The sequence below is a fragment of the Rhinolophus sinicus genome, chromosome 15 (genome assembly GCF_057876585.1).
Source record: "Rhinolophus sinicus isolate RSI-liver-muscle chromosome 15, RSI-T2T, whole genome shotgun sequence".
In the NCBI taxonomy this organism is placed as follows: Eukaryota; Metazoa; Chordata; class Mammalia; order Chiroptera; family Rhinolophidae; genus Rhinolophus; species Rhinolophus sinicus.
The window spans coordinates 104,942,745-104,967,017 of NC_142515.1; the positions used below are offsets into that span (position 1 = coordinate 104,942,745).

A 24,273-nucleotide genomic window follows, 5' to 3' on the forward strand; every position below is an offset into this window, starting at 1 on the left:
AATTAGAAATGGAATTGAAGTGAGTGATACAGATTAGGCACAGGTACTGAAGGGGAATGAACAGAAATTTTCCTGTTGGCCAAACTGGAAATTAACCAAAGAGAAGCAGCAAACAGAAATATTATGGTTTGAATCATTGAGTAACAGCATAACTAATCTACAAGAAATTGGTTGAATCAATCCAGTTGGAGATTTGAACAAGTACAGTGGAAGGAATGAACTGAAACTGCTAGCAAAAGTGTTATTTCAAGTGATGGACCACAAAACTTAAGCTAAGTAAGGAAATAAATGAGATCAGAAAGGACTCTATTCGGGGGGGAACCCAAAAAATCTGGGGGTTGGGGGTGTTCATGAAGTTGAACGAGGATGAGAGATGTGGAAGAATACAAAGTTGTTATGAAAGACCAGCTTGCCAAAATTTCAGATTTCAGAGTTAGGCAATCCCAGGCAATAGTGAGGATATAAATAGATTTAATCCTATCAAAACAAATAAAGAAATAAAGATCATAATGAGATTTCTATATTTGTATATAAACAATTAAGATGAAAAGACCACTAGACAACAGGAGTTAGATACAAGAAACATAAAATAGGGTTCTGGCCCAGGTAATTCTTAACTGTTAAAAACACCAGGAACTTTAGACTTCTAAAAGAGGGCCTATACACACTATCAGGTGTTTGAGGAAAGAGTGGGTAAATGGTTAGATGGGGCTAGATAATAGAAGTGGTTAAATAAGTGGGAAACAGAATAGACAACTATTAGAAAGCAAAATGTTAGTGACCTGACCCTAAGAAACTAATATGTTTTATTTCTTAAATTTTTCCATCTTTCAAATGAGAGTAACAACATTTGTTTGTTACCTACCTTCAAGGGCTACTGTCAGAAGATAAAATTACTTTTAAACATGAAGGAGAAAAGAATGTTCAGTACAGCATTGTTTATAACAGGAAAAACCTGGAAATAACCCAAATGACCATCACTCGGAGATGGCTAAATAACTGTAGGATATTAATACAACTGGCATTATATAGCAATCAAAGGGAATCAACCAGACCTACAGATATAAATACAAGTGCATATAAAAAAAAGTAATGTTATTTATGGATAGGTAGTATAAGAGTACAAAAGCAAACATAGGAATGATTAACAACAAATTCAGCATAATGATTAACTCATTTCTGGGTTCAAAGGGAATGAAATTACGACAGGTACCAAGGAAGGAACCTTCAACTCTATATAGTTTCTTTAAATCTGAAGCAAATACTGCAAAATGTTAAGATTGTTGTTAATCATTCCTATGTTTGCTTTTATACTCTTATACTACATATCCATAAAACTAGATAATAATAGGTACATACATATTCATCTTATTATTCTTTACCCTTGAAATATTTCAGAATACAAAAAGGCAAAATGTTATTATATAAGAAATACAGTATTATTACTGTCTACATTATTACTTTTAATAATAATGTTCTCTGATACAAATCTATAAAACTGTCTAGTAAAAATCTTTAGGAAATGCTTACATTCTATATATTAGAAATGATTGACAAAGCATCTGACATTTTGTGGGTCTGGTATATTAATACATGACAGAAAAACAGAACAGACAGAACTACTTTAGTCATTAACACATTTAAATCATAAAGATATTTAAGTCCCATTAAATCATCATTAAAAATATTTAAGACAACAAATGAATATTTATTTTCTTCTCTATATGTTCTACTTTTCATATATGGCATTACTTTTATAACAAGAACAAATTTTTGAGGGAGAAAAATCAACTGAATGTCTTGTTTTTAATTTAATTTTTAAAAAATTTCTTTGTAGAAGCATTTTTCTTTTTCTACCTTTCTTATTTAGTGCTTCCAAATTCCTAAGGAAATGAATAATTCCGAGGCCATGAAACTGCTGTTCAAACTTAAGATTAATATATGTATTTGAAAAAGTTTTTAAAAATCGATGAACTAGAAGACAAGTAATTTTTAAATATACTTCGATACGAGTAAATGATCCATGAAAATATATGATTTTCGCACCTACTGCATTCCATATCTTCGGGCCAAGGAACACCAAACATTTCCATGAGCTTTGAACACTCGCTGTAAGCCCGCTGACACAGCCTACGACAGGGAAGTGTGACACGTCCATATTCCATACAAATAGGAGCATAGAGTGCACAAAGAAATGGCCGGAAATCCCGAGAACAATCCAGATTCACCATAGGGTGGAATGGCTAGGAAAAAGTTAAAATTGAATTATTAGAGAAAGAGTTGTACACAAATTAAAGTTTTTTACATACAATAATGCAATATTCTTTTTTTTTTTTTCCGTTTTAAAAACTTTCTGAGAGTTCTTGTGTTGTTGTTTTTTTAAACAAAACCCTTTTAGTTCTTCCCCTGGAGATTCTGATTTGGTTAAGTCTGAGGTGTATCCCAGAATCTATATGTATATTTTAATCGTAACAGGTGATAATGAAGAGACAGGGCTTAGAACCAGTAATAACAATATGATCCATTTTGTAAAGAAAAAAAAAATTACAAAAGATATATGCAAAATGCTTAAAAGAGTGATTACTGCTTGGTGATGGGATTAAATTTAAATTTTCTTCCTTTTATGTTTTCAATTTCTACATTTTCTTCAATTAACATGCATAAACAGGAGAGAGAGGACAAGAAGTGAAAGGAAAGGGAAGGGGAGGGAGAGAAGTAGTTATAGTAGCAGTTATTTTGAAGATGGGAAGTAGGGAAGAAATCTCTCACCTTTTCTCATATTTTCTTGCTCTTTTTACATTAAAAAATTTAAAAACAAAGTTCTTTAAACTCTGAAATCACATTATATAAACAGAGCTAATACTGTAGTTGATAAACAAAAAGAAAAAATAGTGGCTCCAACATAAAACCATACTAGAATCATCATTATAAGCACAGGAATAGATCAAACATCCCAAGAAATGAGCATCTTGGCTTTTGACTATCAAATATTTTCCCACTTGTTTATATAATAGTTTCAGGCTCACTGTTGGTTTTGAATTGATAACAAATATTCTCACCACCAGGCCTTTCTATTGAGTAAGAATCAATTTATTTCTATATCAATATATATTTTCCAGAGATCTCCTATACACAGTACAGTCATAAAACCAGGAATCACTTAAAGAAACTTATGTCAAAGAAGTTACCTATAACAATAGTTTTGTGGTTACCACAGGGTGGGAGGGATGGGGTGGTAGATGAGGGTAAAGGGGATCAAATATATGGTGATGGAAGGAGAACTGACTCTGGGTGGTGAACACACAATGTGATATATAGATGATGTGTTACAGAATTGTACACCTGAAACCTATGTAACTTTACTAACACTTGTCACCCCAATAAATTTTCATTTAAAAAAAACAACACACTGTATAATGGATGTGATAACTGATAACCAATATATAAGAAACATATAGTTTATTTGTGACAATAAACTATATGTACTATCACTTCCAAGCATGAAGGAGTAGTTTGTGTTAAACCAATGTTTCCATCAAGAATAACTTTAAAATATAGAAAAAAGTTTTAAAATATCTTTTTAAAACTATTAAGAGAAGTACTGAAGGAAAAGAACTAGAGAGACCAAGAATCCAGAAAGCAGGGAAGCATGGTGAGGTGGCCTGATTAGTGCAGCCAGATTTCCCAGGAGGCATTTGTTAAGTCGGGGCATAAGATAAGGCAAGAGGCTGAGAATCAAGTTTTGCCTAGGCTGACGCTAGAAAACCTAAAAACCATCAGAGCTTTGGTCTTGCGAGGCTGAAGACAAAATTCACCGGCAAGAGAAGAAAGGTAGACCGTTGTCTTATACCATATACAAAAATTAACTCAAAATGTATCAAAGGCCTAAATATAATAGCAAAATCTATGAAACCTGCAGAAGAAAACATAGAGGTAAATCTTCATGACCTTGGATTTGGCACCAAATCCTTAGGCATGACACCACCAAAAGCACAAGCACAAAATAAAAAAATAGATAAATTGAACTTCATCAAATTCAAAATTAAAATCTTTTGTTTTATATTAAAGGACGCTATCAGGAGAGTGGACAACCCTCAAAATGGAAGAAAATATTTGTAAATCAGTTATCTGATAAGGGTCTAATATCCAGAATACATAATGAACTCCTGTAACTCAACAAAAAGACAAATGACCCATTTTTTTAAATGGGCAAAAAACTTGGACATTCCTCCAAAGAAGTTATGCAATGACAAATAAGCACATAAAAAGATGCTCGATGCCATTAATCATTAGGGAAATGCAAATCAAAACCACAATGAGATATCACAACATACCCACTAGGATAGGTATAATCTAAAAAACAAAAAATAGCAAGTGTTGATAAGGATGTGGAGAAATCGGACCCCTTATACTCACACTGTTGATGGGAATGTAAAATGAGAAACCACTACAGAAAACAGTTTGGCGATTCCTCAAGACGTCAAACACAGAATTACCATATGATCCAGCAATTCCACTCCTAGGTACCTACCCAAAAGATTTAAAAATAATGTTCAAGCAAAAACTTGTATATGAATGCTCACAGCAGAGCACCATTATTCATAATAGCCAAAAGGAGCAAAATAAATGGAACGTAAGCAAATGGGAAGAAAATAAGAGGAGAAATCAATAAAATTGAAAACAGAAGAGCAACAAAGAAAAAAAAATCAGTCAAACTAAGACCTGGTTCTTTGAAAATGAGATAAAATTGGTAAGTTTCTAGCAAGACTGATAAAAAGAAAGGGAAACTCAAATTATCAATATCAAGAATGAGTCTCCACAGACATTAAAAAGCGAACATTACAAACAACTCTATGTATATGCTAGAAAATTTAGATGAAGTAGACCAATTCCTCAAAAGCCACAAACTACCAAAACTGGGTCACCCAAAATAAAACTGTAATCTGAATAGTCCTATAACTATTAAACAAATTGAATGTGTAGTTTAAAACCTCCTGAAAAAGAAATGTCCAAGCCAGATGGTTTCATGAAAATCTAACCAACATTTAAAAAAGAATTAATACCAATTCCATACAATCTCTTCCAGAAAATAGAAGACAACTAATCCCAATTACATAATTCTATGAAGCAAGGATTACTATTAAGGCCAAAGATAGCACAAGAGGAGAAAACTATAATCCAATATCCCTCATGAATATAAATGCAAAAATCCTTAACAAAATAGTAGCAAATCAAATCCAAAAATGTATTAAAAGCATTATATACCATAACCAAGTAGGGTTTGTTCCAGGAAATCAAGGCTGACTCAATATTCAAAAATCAATCAATGAAATCTACTAAATTAACAAACTAACAAGGAAAACTCAAATGATCAGACCAAATGAAGGAGAAACAGCATTCATAATTTTAAGTTTTCAGCAAACTAGAAATAGAGGGTAACTTCCTCAACTTGATAAAGTACATCTACAAAAGCCCTACAGTTAACATTATACTTAATGGTGAAAACACTGGATTCTTAACTCTAAGACTGGAAACAAGGGACAGACGCCTGTTCTCACTAATTTCATTCAACATGTACTCAGTCTTACCAGCATAATAAAGCAAGGAAAGGAAATAAAAGGTGTAGAGATGGGAAAAAGAAAACTGTCCTTATTTGCAGATGATACTACTGTCTACATAGAACATCCCAAGGAACCTACAAAAAACCACCTAGAACTAATAAGTGAGTTCAGCAAGGTTGCAAGATATAACAAAAACAAAAAACATTTCTATAGATAATGAACACATGAGTATTAAAACAATACATTTACATTCACTAGAAAACAAAGAAACACGGTATAAATCCAACAAAATATGTTTAGGACTTGTATAAAATGCTGATGATGGAAAGGTATACACTTGCATTAGTTTGCTAGGCCTGACATAACAAAGTACCACATAAACTGAGTGGCTCAAACAACAGAAATGCATTGTCTCACATTTCTAGAAGCTAGAAGTCTGAGATCAAGGTGTCAGCAGAGCCATGCTCCCTCTGAAGGTGCAAGGAAAAAATCTGTTTCTGGCCTCTTTCCCAGACCCTAGTAGTTCCTTGGCTTGTGGCAACACAAATCCAATCTTCACATAGCATTCTCCCTGTGTCCTTCACATCATCTTCCCTCTATGTGTGTCTGTGTCCAAATTTTCCTTTTAAAAAGACACTAGTGACACTGGATGGGGGGCTCCTCCCTACTCTAGTACGACCTCCTCCTAACTAAGTACATTTAGAATGACCCTACTTCCGATAAGGTCATATTCTGAAGTACTGGGTTTAGGATTTCAACACATAAGTTTTAGGAAGATTCAATTCAACCCATAACACTGTTTCATGGGTTGGAGATCCAACATGAAAAGATGTCAATGGAACACAACAGAGTATGTACCTGTTGTATTACAAAGTTGTATGCCTGAAATTTACATAATGTGATGAATCAACGCAACACGTTACCCCAATCAATTTTATTTTTAAAAGTCAAGTGTCTCCCAAACAATCTCTAGATTTAATGAAATTTCTATCAAAACCCAGCATGATTTTCAGTAAAGACAAGTTTATTCTAAAATGTATATGGAAAAAACAAAAGTAGAATAACTGAAACAATTCTGAAAAAGAAAGTGGAAAGAATCATGCGTATCCAATTTTAAAATTTACTATGAAGTTAACAATAATCAAGACACTGTAGTATTTGGTAGAGAGATAGACACAAAGATCAACAGAACAGAATGGAGAACCCAGATAAATCCACACAAGATTTTTGACAAGAGCAAAAGCAATTCAAAGGTGGAAGGACAGTCTTTTCAACAAACAGTGCTAAAGCTCGTGGATATTCATAGGCAAAAAAATACACCATACCTTATGCAAATTAACTCAAAATTGATCATGGATTTAAATGTAAGACATGAAACTATAAAACTTTAAAAGAGAGAGAAAAAAAAAATCTTCCAGACCTAGGCTGTAGAGTTTTCAAAAATGACAACAAAAGCACAATCCATAAAAGAAAAAAAATTTTGGCAAGTTGGACTTCATTAAAATTTAAAACTTCTGTTCTCTTGGGGCGGGGGGGGGGGGGGGGAAGCCCTATTAAGAGGATGAAAAGGTAAGCTACAGACTAGGATAAACTATTTGCAAACCACATATCCAACAAAGGATTTGTATCTAGAATATATTTAAGAAAACTCTCAAAATTCAAAAGTCAAAAAAATTCAATTGGAAAATAACAAAAGTTGTGCACAGAAAGGATATATTAATGGCAAATAAGCACATGAAAAAGTGTTCAATATAATTAGCCATGAGGGAAATGCAAATTAAAACCACATAAGATATGACTATATCACACTAGAAAAGCTGAAATAAAAAATTAGTGAAAATACCAAACGGTGGTAAGAATGCAGAAAAAGTAGATCTCTCATACACTGCTGGTAGAAATGTAAAATGGCACAACCACTACGGAAAATAGTTCAGCAGTTTCTTAAAAATCCAAACATACGCTTATCATACAATCCAGCAATCACACTCCTGGGCCTTTATCCCCCCAAAATGAAAACTTATCTCTGCACAGAAACCTGTACAAGAATATTCATAGCAGCTTTATTTGTAATAGCAAAGAGCTGGAATACAACCCAATGTCCTTCAATGGGTGATTGATTAAACAAATTGTGGTGCATCTTTAAAATGGAACAGTACTCAGCAATTAAAAACAATGATTGTTGATACCTGTAACAACTTGGATGGATCTCGAAGGGTATTATGCTAAATGAAAAAAAGCCTATCTCAAAAGGTTACATACTGAATGATTCCATTTATATAACATCTGGAAATGACAAAATTATAGAAATAGAGAACAAATGAGTGATTGGGACTAGGAAAGGAGAGAGGGAGAAAGGAAGCACAGAGGAATTCTTTAGTGGGGATAAAACAGTTTTGTATCTTAACTGTAGTGGTAGCTACATTAATTTATACATGTGATAAAGCTGCGACGGCTGCATACACATGAACATAGGTGTATACACACGCATAAAAATGAGTACTTGTAAAACTGGTGAACTATGATAAGGTCTGTAGACTGTACCACTGTTAATTTCCAGGTTTTGATACTGTAAAATAGTTATATAAAATTGTGAGATTGGGGGGAAACTAGGTAGAGTACACAGAATCTTCTGTACTATTTTTGCAATTTGACGTGAGTCTGTAATTATTTTAAAATTAAAAATGTATCATATTCACATGCTGATATATGCACATACATCATATATATGTGCATATGTATGTCTTAAGCAAGTCTCAAACTTGCTTGGTACTCAGCAATACATAAAATACCAACTAATGCAATATTGTTATGTTCTATGTTAGTAAAACCTCCATCTGGGAGCCCCATCATGAATTATAAAATTGATTTGAGTGACTACCTTGCGCTGCTTGCACTGAGCCTAAAGGGACAAGTTTATGCTTCTGCCACTTACTCGCTCTAAGTACCTTGTACTTTTATCTCAGCCAGCATTTACTGACACTATAGGCCCGTGTTCTAAATGTTTTACACACAGTCTCATTAACCCTCTCAGCAATCCCATAAAGTAGGTACTATTATTATCATTTCCTTTTTATAATACATGTGAAGAAAATGAGGCATAGCAAGTTAAGTAATTTGCCCAAGATCATACAGCTACAAAGACCTAAATAGAGTCAACGCTGGGCATTCTTATCCAAAGCCTTTCAGCTTAACCAATTTGTTTTACATAACCTCTCTAAACTTCAGTTTTCTCCTCTGTAAAATGGTCTTAATATCACATAAATAATATATGAAATAGTTAGCAAACAGAATCCAGTAAATGAGAGCTTAAAAGGGGATTAGGGACGAGTTGCAAATTAATAGAGCTGTAGAAGGCCTATTTGATGGGCATGAGGAACCTACTCTCAAATGCCAGACGGAGAAAGTCAATGGGAATGATGTTTTTAAAAAGCAAAAGAAAACATGGATGCATCTCAGAATCATTTTGCTGGGTGAGAGAAACCAGATATAAAAAAGTAGTACTGCATTTATATAAAACTCTTACATTTATATAAAACTCTAAGAAATGAAAGTAGTCCATAGTGACAGAAAGCAGAAGAGTCAGTGGTTGCTCCGAACGTAGAGTGGACTACAAAGGACCACAAGGAGGTGGCAGGTGATAGAAATAAACGCTCTACATCGTGATTGTTATGATGTTTTCCTGGGTAAACACATCTGTCAAAACTCATCAAATTGATCACTTTAAATGGGTGCAGTTTATTGTATACAAATTATACCTCAATAAACCTGTTACGTAAAACAAAAATATTTTTCAAATAAGCAAACTGATTTCAACCCTAACAATTTTTAACCTCAGCAAAATCAACATTAAATGAGGTGGCCTGAATACAGTAAAACTGAGAATACGTAAAACAAGGAATACTATTAAAGCACTGTGAAATATAAAAAGGAATTTCAGCTGATTAAATTTTAAAAGATTCTTACTGAGTACTTCCTTAAACAGTAACACTTCTGTTCACTAAATTAAGACCACATATAGGAAGTTTACAAACTGAAAAGTAACTTTCTAAAATTAAATTTCTGATTTCTGCAACAAAGGTGCACAACATGGAACCTTCCATTCTTTGTTCAAATTCAAATCAACCAAGCCTTTGTGTTCCCATTTTCTTTCTTCTTTCAAATTTCCATTCCTGTTACCATAGGAACCTGCTAGCTGACAAGCCTTCAAGCATAGCAACAGCCCAAGCTTAGCAAGGGGTGTGCAAAAGGGACAGAGTCAAAGGCCAAAATTTGACTCATGAGAATCAGAATTCCAATCTTTGTCACTCTACAAAGGGTCTGGTAACCATAGAAACTGTATCCTACAGAGTTGGGAATATTATGACTAAATTCACTAAATGTGAAACCAAATGTGGAATGGCCTTGAAAATTCAAAAATGGTATTCATTCGATTTCAGATCCAAAGTAGAGTAAGAAATTCAAAAACAACTTTTTAGAATAATTTAAAAGTATTTTAAATGATTAAAAGTAATACTTTCTTAAAACTCCTTTTTTGTAACAAAATTCCTAATGAGAAAAGCTCTAAAACTTTAAGAAACACTATGAAAAAAACAATTTGTAGGTTTGTAAACATCTTTAATCCCATAGTTTTCCTTTTCTTTTACAAATCTTAATATTTTAAATGTCTCGTGATAGCATATTACATACTTTCCAACAGTCTTTCAGTGAGTTGGTTTACAGAAATAAGCCATTATCACAGGAGTATAGCTATCTTAAGTCAAAGGGGAATCCCAGAGCAGCCCATAAAATTTGACTGTCCTTTAGGAAGTAAACTTAATATTTCAAATATCATGAACAGTATAAATTATGGTCTTTCTCATTACAAACCTAATTCCACCACAATTAAGAAGTTAATTTAAAACAAGTTTTTTAAAAGTATTCCTTTAAAATGATTTGTCACACAAGAAAATCAATTAAAAATTTTTGAAGCTGCTATTTTTTCTGCTAACATCATAAATAAATAAATGCAATTAATTCTCCACTATTTGTGTGTACATTTTTAAATTTAGAAGACGTCTTAATTTCTGGCTGGTTTCCCTGTCACACAATAGGCTTCTCAAGTCACTTCACTAGAATGTTTGCTTATTAATATTAACCGAAACAAAAGATAATAAGAGAAGTAAATCTGCTGGATAATGCATGTATTCTAAAAATTTAAACCATGAATTCCAAGAATAAATATAATCAAAGAAATTTTATTTCCTAAAAAGACTATCTACAAATGTTAATAATTCTAGGTACACAGGAGCATGTCATACTAGTCTCTTAAAAAAAAACAAAAAAACTATCTGTCTTTCAAGGTCCATTCAAATATCATCTGTAACTGATGTCTTCCACATATAATCTCATCTTTTGAATCCTGTTAGCACTTTATGCCCTTATGGCATTTACCAAGTTCTTCCTTAAGCTTTGGTCATTCAATCAAAAGGTATTTAATAAATACTAAATGTCAGGCACTGCTGGGAGCTAGACAAAAAAGGACAGTTGGGATTATTTTAAATAAAGCTTCTGTACCAATTTTACTATTTTAAAAGCACGAGTTTCTTACAGAAAAAAATCAGAAAATACGAACATTAAATGAAGAACACAGAAAACACAAATAAATTGTACTAATTCAGAAACAACCAGTGTTGGCCTTGGGGAAAAATCTTCCAGGTCACTTACACTATGTGAACATGTGTATTTTTTCTTCAACCAAAGCAGGATGATACCACACATAATGTTCTGTTATCTACTCCTTTTTTTCTACTTATTAATGCATCAAGTACAACTGTTAGAATTTCGACAGGCAAAGACGGAGAAGAGAGCACCAAAGCAGAAAAAAAGATGAAAGGTCTAGAGATGGGAAAATTGAGTTGTTTTATTCTTTTGCTTAACTACACCACTTGTAAGTGCAAACACATCTGTTGTAAGCATCAAGTAATGACCAAAAAAAGGGGGTGGGGAGGCAAAGTAAAACACTAGTGTTCACAGGTGGTACCAGTGTTCACAGATAAGTGGTATCCGTGGTATAGGGATTACCATTGCCATCCCCACCAAGCTGCCTATTTAAAACCCCAAGAGATTAAGTGCTTAGGTACAGCAACATGACCGTACTCATAAATACTACCACCTCTTAACGGAATTCAGTTTATAAAGTTAATTAGTTCATTCAAACATATATTTAGAAGTCACTATGTGTGAAGCACTGTGTTAGGTGACAGACATACAAAGATGAATAAGGACAAGTTCTACTTTCAATAGTTAAAGACAGCAAACAACACTTCAGTAGGAACTGAATTTAAAATATGAGGACAACCTCACACCCATTAAGATAACTATTATCTAAAACAAACAAACAAACAAACAAACAAAACCCAGAAAATAACAAGTGTTGGTGAGAATGTGGAGAAATTGGAACCTTTGTGCACTGCTGATGGGTACGTAAAATGCAGCAGCTGCTATGGAACACAATATGTATTGTGGTTCCCTAGAAAATTAAACAGAATTATCATATGATCTAGCAGTTCCACTTCTCAGTATATGCCCAAAAAAATTGAAAACAGAGACTGGAACAGATATTTGTACACCCATGTTCACAGCAGGATTATTCACAATAGCCGAAAGGTGGAAGCAACCCAAGTGTCCTGACAGATGAATGGATGAACTAAATGTGGTGTATATACATATACAGAGGGTGCCAAAAACATGTATATACATTTTAAGAAAGGGAAAAAAACTGTATTAATTGTAATACTCAATATATACCGATAACAAAGAATGAATACAAGTCACATTTGACTTCTGCAATTACAAGAGGTGCTCAAAGTGGTTACCATCAGCGTCCAGACACTTCTGATTACGGCAAACTACTGCTTGAGCATAGATAATATCTCTTAATATCTCTTGAGCATAGATAATATCTCTTACGCATTTTTTGGTACCCCCGGTATATATGACATATATATATGTGTGTGTGTGTGTGTGTGTATATATATATATATATATGTATGTATGTATGTATATATATATGTTAATTTAAAACAAGTTTTTTAAAGGTATTCCTTTAAAGTGATTTGTCATATAAGAAAATCAATTTAAAAAAAAAAAAAAAAAAAATATATATATATATATATATATATATATATATATATAATACTCACAATACAGGATTATTTAGTCTCAAAAAGGAAGAAAATTCTGACACATGCTTCATGAATGAAACTTGAAGACATTATGTTAAGTGAAATAAGCCAGTCACAAAAGGACAAATATTGTATTCCACTTATATGAGGTATCTATAGTAGTCAAAGTCAGAGAGAAAGTAGAATGGTAATGGGAGGGGAGAATGGAGAGATATGGGTACAAAAAAGTGCTGGAGAAGGGTAGTGGTGATGATTACATAAAGGTGAATGTACTTAATGCCACTAAACTGTACACTTAAAAATGGTTGGAATGGTAAATTTCATGTTATGTATATTTTGTCACAATTATAAAATACGTTTTTGAGGAATATCAATAATACTACTATGGAAGTGAAAAAAATAGTGAAAACAAACAGTTTGATACTGTATCAAAGAAAGGTTAAACAATACATATAGACAGATATTATATAAACATTTTATATAAATTACATTTTCAATTTTCTAATGAAAATATAAACAAAAAACATTTTTAAATGACTACCTTTAGGGGGAAGAAAAGAACAAAGTAGAAGTGAAAGGGCCAGAAACCAGACTTCTCTGAATGTACCTTATTGTATACATAAAGTTTTAAAACATACTTATAAAATAAATTTAAACAAAAAAATTTTTTCGTTCCTCAAAATCAAAATGAAATATATGAATCTGTGTATTAAGTTGAACCACACAGAGAAGTATTTAAGTAACTTTAAAACACAGTATTTGATTGTATATCCTTGGTGAAATACCTCCCTAAGGACAAAATGAGGTACGAAGAAATCTTAAACTGCTTACAGTAATCATATTGTTAGTAGTAATACTGCAATTATTCTGAAATTATATATATAATGTATGTGTATAATAAAGCTTCAGTATAAAAGAAACAAAAATAAAATTCAAATAAAAACTGCAATATCATTTGAATTGAAAGTATCAGTATAAACTTAGGATGTATTTTCATTAAAGAAAAAAAAAACATTTTCAAGCTCTGTCCATGAAAAGGCCTAAAAATGATTAACCTAGGGTCAACAGGCTTAGCACCCAGATAGTGGTCTCTAAACACCATTTCCAACTAAAAGGAACCAGTGCTCCCTAGAAAAACTGATGATTCAAGGTATGAAAATTAATGAAGAAACTGCAATTAAAATTGGACTTGGGAAGGCCTGTTAGAGGGCGCTCTCACTCCCTACCACTCATTGTTAACTACTCCAAACAGGAAGACATCAATTATAGCCTCAGTTGATTCAGTTTCTGACCCCAACCAACCAGAAAATAAGTATCCTGCATTCCCAGAAAATACATGCTCTACTATTTACTACTAGGAAGGTTTTCTTCTTGCCCACCAATTAGCCCAGCCAATGGAAACAATGCAGCTCAGCCAATGAGAAGCCATCACCTAAACTCTTCCTTTCCTCCAATGAATTTTCATTTTTCCTTGCTGATAACTTTCTTGCCCTGCTCTCCTTACTACAAAAGCCTTCCACCTTGTATAATCCCTGGGAGTACCACTCTGCCTGGTAGAAAACATGCTGCCCCATTCATAAATTGTTTAATAAAGCCAATTACATCATCAAATTTACTTAAAGTTTGTTTATTAACAAAGATTTGAGGCAGAATTTTATGAAATGAGCTTGGATCATACCAGAAAGCAAGGACGCTATTAGAAACCATTAGGGTAGTTTCAAAAATACTCAGGAGCTATCTTGAAGAGGCTCCCACTGTCAAAGACGGAACAGGTTGGGCCCCAATAAGAATAATAAATGCAATGGACTAAAGCACATCAAATATGTTTAAAACTCCATGAATTCATAATGATATTTAAAAAATAAAAAAAGATCTCGGTCACCTTTGGAGTTTGCTTGGGAATCAACTCATTATACTAAAAACCAATGAACAAAAGAGTACAATCAAGTATTTATCCTCTTTCTCATATAAATTGTACATAAAAGTAACTCAGTAGTCCAACTGTCAAAGAGAGGAAGTTTCTGTTTATAAAGTATTCCATCTGAGAAATGAAGATGATAGATTAAAATATCACCATTTTGCAAACCCCTAATAAAATTATTGATCCTAGGAAATGATCAGCAATGACTGTTAAAATTACAGAGTGACAACCAGATATTATGTGCTTTATGAAGTAGTCTTTCCAAAAAAAAAAAAAAAAAAGGAGACAGATGTAACGTAAATAACAGCATAGGGATGCAATCAGCAAACTAAAGACTATGGGAAACTCTACAGGGCAAACATAGTACAAGAAAAAAACAGTGGGGAAAGGGAAGGAGAAACTATAAATTAAAAGAAACTTTAAATGACGTATCAATTGAATGCAATGTATGAACCCTGATTTGAAAAGCTAACTTAAAAAAAAAAAAGTGAAGCACTCAAAGTAATTTGAACATTAACTGGATAGTTGATGATATTGAAGAAGTGATAAAGGTATGGTGTTCATATTATTTCCAGAGTCCTTACTTTATAGAGATATATACAGAAATATTTATGGATGAAATTATGGTATTTACTATTTGCTTCAAAGTAACCCAGTTGAGTTCTTGTTTCATAAGTGAAACAAGACTAGCTATGAGCTGATAATTTTTGAAGCTGGATGATGGGTCTATGGCGTTCATTGTACTATTCTATCATTGTTTCTATATAACTGAAATTTCCCACAACAAAAAGTTAGAGGGAAAAACAAAGCTAAAATTTGAGTTTGGATAACTGGGAGACTGGTTCAAACATGCTTTGTTCTTAATGAACCACAAAGAATACCAAGGACGTTCAGGCTCTGCATTCCCATTAGAAGCTGCCAGCTTCTCGTGCTATAGAAAATCTCTAATGAGAATGACAAAAGAAAACAAGGAATGGAGGTAAACTCAAACCATCCCAAGAGTTTTTCTTCTAGTTATCCTATAGAGGTTTAGTTTCTAAAAAAATAAGAGTAGACAAGCAATCTCCCAAACAAATTAAAGATCACTTATTCCACAACCTAACTGAAATTTAAACAGAGTGACAGGCAACAAATGATCTGCATTCACACAGCACTTTAACTTTATTTAAAGTTCTTTAATATACACATCACTTAAATCATTTGATCTTAACAATAATGTAAAAAGGACAAAAAAATTTCACTTCCTAGAGCAAATCAACACAAAGAAGTCACAAAACTATTAGGTTGGTGCAAAAGTAATTGTGGTTTTGCAATTATTTTTAACCTTTTAAACCACAATTACTTTTTTTTTTTTTTTAAGATTTTATTGGGGAAGGGGAACAGGACTTCATTGGGGAACAGTGTGCACTTCCAAGATTTTTCTCCAAGTCAAGTTGTTGTCCTTTCAATCTTAGTTGTGGAGGGTTTTTTTGTTCAGCTTCAAGTTGTTGTTCTTTCAGTCTTAGTTGTGGAAGGCGCAGCTCAGCTCCAAGTCCAGTTGCCGTTGCTAGTTGCAGGGGGCACAGCCCACCATCCCTTGCTGGAGTCAAACCGGCAACCTTGTGGTTGAGAGGACACGCTCCAACCAACTGAGCCATCCGGGAGCTCAGCGGCAGCTCAGCTCAAGGTGCCCTGTTCAATTTTAGTTGCAGGGGGCACTGCCCACCATCCCTTGAGGGAGTCGAGGAATCGAACTGGCAACCTTGAGGTTGAGAGCTTGCGCTCCAACCAACAACTGAGCCATCCAGGAGGCAGCTCAGCTCAAGGTGCCGTGTTCAATCTTAGTTGCAGGGGGCAGAGCCCACCATCCCTTGCGGGACTCGAGGGATTGAACTGGCAACCTTGTGGTTGAGAGCCCACTGGCCCATGTGGGAATCGAACCGGCAGCCTTCGGCGTTAAGAGCACGAAGCTCCAACCACCTGAGCCACCGGGCCGGCCCCCACAATTACTTTTACACCAACCTAATAGTAGTAGTAGAGAACACGTCTTCCCACCTCATTCTAGTGCTTTTTCCACTAAACTGTTCCCTTCCTATTCAATTTAGTCAGTATGGGAGAAAAGGCTGCTCAGATCTCTTTTATTGCCACTAAAGTCACGAATAACAGATAATGTGTGGGTTGGTAGGATAGTTACTGACAATTTGGACAGCTCAAAATTCAGGAATGAGATTTTTTTTTTCCCCTATCAAAAGCCACTAATACTCAGGGGGAAAAGTAAGACATCAAGTTAAGAACTTACAAGTTTAGTGTGTGTGCTTGTGTACAGATGTGCATGTTTTGGAAGGTAGAGAAATAAACATAACTAGCAAGGATCTTCTTTTCCAAATTAATACATTGACACTTATTCTATTATTTAAATAGGTCCCAATTTCGATGACAGTACAGACTAGGAATCCTCTATATACAATGAAAGAACATCCACCTTGTTGATCTTGAATAATCAAATTTGAGATAAGCCAGAATCTACACTTTCTCTCAGCTGTGCATCCCTAGCTCACTGCCTTATCCTATTCTATTGCACTCATTTTGACTCACCAAACATCAGTACAGGAATGAACCCTAGGCAGGCTTGAAGACTGAGCCTGCTAAAAGATGCTACACCTAGGAAATGGTCTTTCAATTCATCAAGTCCCACAGTGAACACTCAAGAATGTGCTTGGATTACCTGCTCCAACTTGCTCCTGGTAAAAGCTGGCAGACATGTATCCAAAGTTCCTGGATGGACGGTGTCATCAGCAGATATAAGTCGAGGACTCAAGAATCCTTACTTCCATCTGGAAGTATGTTGTGTTGACTGCTGAGTATCCATGTCTTTTGCTAATACAGAAAGTTCACACTCTCAAACTGTCAGATGCTTCTGTCAGTGTAGCGTCACTGTCCTGATATGACAACCATGCTACAAGCAACTATTCTCAACATTAATTACTTCGAATCACTACAGACTTCTCTTAGAAAGTATTACCCACTCTTCCCAGGATGTGTGAAATGCAAAATGAGGCAACCTCATCGCCAATAAAATATTGAGAAGCTAGAGATAGCTTACCATACCATCATTACCAATGTTCCATGAGCCTGCAAGTCCATTTGCAACACATACATCATCTTTCTAGTACTTTCTCTCTAGATCATTTAGAAACCGAATTTGGAATAGAATGAACATTTGTGGATCACCTATTTGTGTTCCATGAATTGTACTAGCTACTTTATAAATCTCTCATATAATCTCTACAGCTCTTCAAGATACTTTCGTTATTATGACTTTTGTTCACAAATGAAGAAACCAAGGCTCAGGGATGTAAAGTGACGTAAGTCCAAAGTCTTAAAGTTACTACATGGCACAGCCAACAGATAAACCCAAATCAGTACAAATATCTTTGAGACTTGCTTCTTACCACCCTATTTGCTTTCCAACGGAGCTGTACTGACTTATAATGATACTAGAAACAAGAGTATTCCTACTTCAATTTTTTGTTTGAAAACTGATGGTTTTAATACACAGCAGGGACTACCATGATTGGAACCAAATTACTATATTAAACCAATACCCATTTTCATATATCCTAATCTGACAATCTATATCAAATCTCTCTTTACTAGTCAGAAGAAGAGCAAGAAATGTTTTATTCAACCTCTCTAACATTTTCAAATATTTAGAATATACAAGATGCCCTCCACTTTTCAAAATCTATAAATAGTAATCTTTCTATAAATTTTCCCAGATAGATTTATGTTAGTCTGCTTGGAAGTAATGAACCTTTTTGAGTTGTAACAATAAAACGAAGAATTCCAAAACAGGCTTCAATTTGCTGAAAACCCTGTAACAATGGATTAAAGACTAAAGTACAAAACATTCTCTGTAAACTATGTGTATTATATATCCACATTAATATGAGAATATGGGTAAATGGTAAAAGCTATCACTTTTAGAGTACTTACTATGTGCCAAGTACTTTGTATACATGTTTTCATTTTGTACCTTACAAAAGCTTGTATGATTATTAACTCCATTTTACAAACTAAGAAACTATGGTAAGAAAAATCCACATAAATTACCCAAAGTAATATAGCTAGAAAGTGATGGGTCTAGAATTCAAAGCCAGGTCTGTCCAGATTTAAAGCCTATGCTTCTTATCATCACCCTTTACTGCTTCCTAGTTCTTATCTGGTAAACATATCCTTGTCCACAATTCTAAAACCAATAAAGAAATACATACTTACTTAAACCCATTATTAACTATACCATTAATTTTTCATAGTTTCTAAAGTAAAATCATTAAAAAGTGCCTAAAAAGTTACCATTAGAAAAATTCAAGTAAAGCAACTAATTTTCATAAAATCCTGAGTGGTCAAGAACATATAATTCACACAACAAAAACTTTTTCATTCCTTGGGAGTTACTGTTCTTAAAAAAATAATAAGACTGATATAAACATAGTAAGACCAGTAAATCATTTTAAGTATTTAAGAAAATTCAAATATAAATCACCAGCCTAAAGGCTGAACAAAAGAACTCATTTTCCAAAATCATGTTACCTTCAATACTTAATGACTGAATTATGAATATTATTATATTCTGCTCTTTATCTAGTTTTATTATCAACTAAATAAAAGATGTAATCATATCATAGCTTGGACAATTTTAAACTTCTGAATGCCTATTGTCTCCCATGTTCCACTGTTTCAAATTTCTTTGTAAAAAGTACTATGTCTTAAAAAAGTAACATCCCCCAACATGAATTCTTCAATCTATTTTGAACCTAAATATATCTTTTTAATGTACAAGATATAGTTAAAAAATAACGCATTCTTTCCCTGTAGTTTATCAGACATATTCATCAGATTAGTAAACGGCAATATAAGAATCATTTTCTAAGACATGTCAAAGAATAGATCAAGGCTTACCTCCATTGCTAAAGCTGCTGTCTGTTGGTCATAATGATTCAGAAGATTAGGCATGAAGGTAGTATTATAAGGCAAATCTTGGCACATCCTCAAGGTAATAGGTTCACAAGAGAACAAACTGTGCCCACCTATATGCCCCACAAACATAGTCAAGGGCCAAAGACAGAAGACGATCCAACTCATAGCCATCCTTCCTTGATCTGAATGAGATTCAGATGATCCGGCCTACTCAGTATTTTAGATCTTTATACACCTGCAGGTCTCAGCTTGAAGAAGTACTTCTATATCTTACTGTTAAGTTCTTCCAACAGTTAAATACTCTTTGCACCGTCAGAGGTTTGTTAGATTGGTCTCACAAAAGACATTTGTTTTTGGTTTCACAATACGGGGAAAATGACATCATCTTGTCTCTTCTTTTCATTTTATTACATAGGGCACATTTGGCCAACATATCAAGTTGATCAGCCACATTCCCAAACAATAGATTCCATCTTAGGAGAAGAGCTATTTCTTCCTTTGATTGAAATATCTGAAAAGCATTTTTTTAAAAAATGGGAGAAATTAGTCATTTCCTCTCAAAATATTGTGGACTTGATATAAAATCTTTGATGAACTCAGTAATGTTGCAGGATATAAAATCAATATACAAAAATCTGTTGCATGTTATACATTAACAATGAACTACAAGAAAGAGAAAACTTTGATGAGCGATATCATAGTAACCGAATAGATAAAAATACAGAGGTATTTCACAAAGACATAGTCTAGATTATCTACCTTATCATGTATGCTATAGATACACTAAGGCAATCCTTAAACAGCATTTAAAGGCAAATTTTCTTCCCTCAGTTTATGTAACATATGGTTTGTCTATGACAGCAATTTTTCATTTATCATAAGATATAATTGATCTATTTTGAAAATTGTTTATGCTGTTGTCCTGAATTTTAAATAGCTGCCATATTTATAATCTAAGCTACTAAATTTAAAATTATATGTGTTTTAATCATTAATAGTGCATTTCACATTAATTGATTTGGCAGAAAGGATGTGCAGAAGAGATAAAATATAAATAAATCAAAACGCTATGGATTCAAGCCTCTCAGTAGCTGTGTGAATGGAAACATATCACTTAACTTCTCTGAACTCAGAATTTTTCTTCCTGAAAATATCACTTCTCTAACAAGGATGATATGAGTGAAGTATGAGATAACGTACATAAAAGTAGTCTATAAATGAATGGTAAAGCAGCATCAAGGATAGACACAGAAATATTTGATCAACAAATGTTTCATTACATACAGCCAGGCTGCAGAGAACAGAAATCATCCCTAGAAAGTCACAGCAGGAATAGGAATGATTCCTAGTTATAGTTTCCACTAAGCTTTAGAAGCTATTACATGTCCCTTCTTTTCTAGGGGCAAAAATATGTATCTCCTTTGGGTCTGGGAGGGTTTCAGTGGAGTGGAAGGCAAGTCTGGTAGGAAAAAAAGCATATTCTAAGTTACACTTTCATTTGGTTTAGTGATGATGTCAATTTGCTTTTATTTCATTTTGTTTCCTATGCATTGGATATTTCTGTGTTTGTTGTAGAGAGCCTAGTTTGGGAAAACATGAGAAGTTCCGGTTCAGAAATTCTCAGAGACAGGCTAATAAGACAACTCAAATACTAAGGCCCATGAAAGCTTAGACCTTGAGACCTGTAATTGGTTTGGCTTAAAATATGGCAAGAAGCTGTCATTTCTGCAGTGACAATGATTGGGACGTCTGCATCCCAAACTTTAGTTACCAAGCAGAAAAAACTATTTGGAGAAAGGAAAGCAATGGCCATCTTCCCAATTTTTCCTTCTAGTAGATGGTTTTAAAGTAGTGGAAGGTAAAAGGAAAGAATGTGGCCTCTAGAATTAGAAACACTAAAAGTTATGAGCAACCCCTGTGCAAATACCTAATCTCTCTATAGCAAAATCTCTAAACCAAAAATCTTTGCAAAAGCTTCTTGGCCTTTCATATTTTTTTCCTCCTCCAAGCTGGCCCCAGAAAGATGAAGGTCTGGCTATAGGAAACTAATATTAAACAAAGTCATTTATATTTAAGCAAAATTACCATGCAACACAGTAACAATTATGCATATCATTAAAAATGTGTCAAATACCTACTGAAAGCTTTATTTGGTTACAGCATTAAAACATCCATTTAAGTTCAGTCTTTGTAGTTTGCTGCTTACACAGCATGTTCATCGGCTTACAACCAAAAAAATTAAAGGGAACATTGTTCCCTATGAAATATGTATATAATAGTAATTTCAAATATTTCATTGGACAAATCTATTTTTTCAAACAGTGATGGATTTCAAATTTATGGTTCAAAGAAGACTACCACCTAAAACTTGGAGAAGAAACTGAGCAATGTCTCACTGGGTCTTTAAACTAGACGAGACACACCCTCACACTTCGACCTACTCCATCTATTTTACCTGATTTCCTCTCAATTATTCCTTCTCCCTCATTTGCAAGTGAAGCTTCCCAGCATCCTCTAAGCTTCCTCTATGCCCTACAACATTCATTTTACCATATAGCCCATATATCAAAACAGTTTTGTAAACTCTATCACGTTTGGCTGGGTTAGGACAATAATCTTCATATATCAAAATTGTAGTTTACCATTATTAAAATAAATAGGAAAAACATTGAATGCAGTGAGACAAAAAAAAAAAAAAACCACAGCAAAAATCTTAAAGAATTTATATGTCCTCCAAATCACAGGTTCTCTAATTTTAATGTGTAGCAGATTCATGGATTCCCCCCACAGATCTAAGAAATCTGAATCTCTGTAGAATGATGTGCATTCTAACAATTATCTCAGGTACTGTTACAAATGGTCCATAAATCATGTTTTGAGAAATGCTATCCTGAAATAGAAAGAAAGAGTATAGGTGTATTTAAATATAATTATAATACATATAAGCAAAATACATAAAATGAATTCAAAAAATTAAAAGCAGATAAAGAATAACACTTTAATAGAAAGATGGGAAAGGGACATAAATTTACAAAAGGAATACAAATAGCTAACACATAAAAAGATATTCAATTTGACTAATAACAAAAAAATGCAAATATAAAAGAACATATTTGCCAATCAGATAGGCAAAATAACAATGATAGAACACAGTACAGGAGAGGGTGCAGGGAAACAAACATTGTCAACATTCCAACACTTTCAAATACGCCTGTGTTTTCCCCAAAATAAGACCTAACCGGAAAATAAGCCCTAGCATGATTTTTCAGGATGACATCCCCTGAACATAAGCCCTAATGCGTCTTTTGGAGCAACAATTAATATAAGACCCAGTCTTATTTTCGGGGAAACACGGTATTTATTGGTGGGAATGTAAACTAGTTGGTATTTTTAAAAAATGGCTATTTACAAGAAAAGCCCTTAAAATGTGCACAATTTAATCCAGCAAATCTATTCTATAATTTATTCTAAGTAAATACACAAGTACACATGCTGCATTACCAAAATGCTAGTGAAATACTGTATATAAAATAAAAAACTGGAAACAATGTAAGTCTACCAATAAGGAATTAAACTATGGTACAATCACATACTGGAAGAGTATATGGTCACCAAAAATGATGAGCAAGGTCTGTATTTATTGACACAGTAAGACAGTAACAACACAATAAAAAAAAAAAGAAAACTAATTTACAGAACAGCATATATCCCATTTTTGTCAAATTGTACACAGAACTTTCAATTATTTAAAAATATTATAAATGCTATGAGATTTTATAAAAGAACCTATGGCACATTATTTTGTATATGGAATAAATTAACTCTGCTAAATGTATAAATGTGTGCTAACTAGCTGACAAGAATAAATACTGGTTGAATCACTGATTTATTGGCTGATAACTAAGCAACAAGCCAAGGGACTCACTACTACCCTACTGTAGGTAGTAAGAAAGTAAAAAAGTGATGATTAATTTAGTATGAGTCAAGTGATTTTCAATACTGAAAAATATCAGGTCACCTATCAGCTGAATCAAATGGTATACACATATAAAAAAATTTTTTGATATATACTCCAAATCACTTTTCAATAACATAATGAAATATCTGCTTCTAATCAAGATCATGTTGAGTGTAAGTAGCAAAAGTTATTTTTTCAAAGGTCGGGGCATCCATGGAAAAGCTGTAAGTTGAAGCTGTAAGACATGCAGGACACAGAGAAGATTCTGGACCCAAAGAGATCCAACCAAAATACAGTAACTCATTAAATAAAGATTAACAGTTGTTTTGGCATTGTTACTGATATTGTTTTTTACTATAGGAATCTGTAGAATTTCAACTGAATAAAGGGACCTGCTAGGTCCCTTTAACATAACTGAAATGAACAGCTTCAGGGGCCAGGGGACAGCAAAAAGTGAGATATGACAACAGTTATTTATGCCATACCTGTGGGAAAACAGGCACATTCACTTCTCCATAGAGCAATATAAGATATTTGGAAAACTGATTTCAGATTAAGTTACTTGATTATCATTCCATCAAAAAACAAAAAGGACTACATACATTTAAACCTACATTTTAATTTGTATGAACGTATAACATCAGGAATCTGATATTCCCCAATTGCCAGTTTTGTTTTGATGATAAAAAGTAAAAGCCCTTAAAATGAGTA

At 33.6% G+C, this 24,273-nt stretch overlaps 1 protein-coding gene across 5 annotated transcripts in view; it reads right to left on the reverse strand.

Annotated features, from left to right (window-relative positions):
* FZD3 (frizzled class receptor 3) overlaps window positions 1–24,273 on the reverse strand; it is a 74,510-nt gene that overhangs the window by 46,398 nt on the left and 3,839 nt on the right. For 2 of the 5 annotated variants that reach the window (XR_002137474.3, XM_019733223.3), the window contains exons 2-3: window positions 19,587–20,115; window positions 2,047–2,243 (exon numbers count right to left, since the gene is read on the reverse strand). Coding sequence is in view for 4 of the 5 variants with exons in the window: in XM_019733223.3 (XP_019588782.3) it covers window positions 2,047–2,243; window positions 19,587–19,775 (386 nt within the window). In the remaining variant the exon portion in view is untranslated. Of the gene's footprint in view, window positions 1–2,046; window positions 2,244–17,349; window positions 17,485–19,586; window positions 20,116–24,273 lie in introns of those variants that run through there. The other 3 variants (XM_019733224.3, XM_074338350.2, XM_019733226.3) reach the window with 3 other exon arrangements.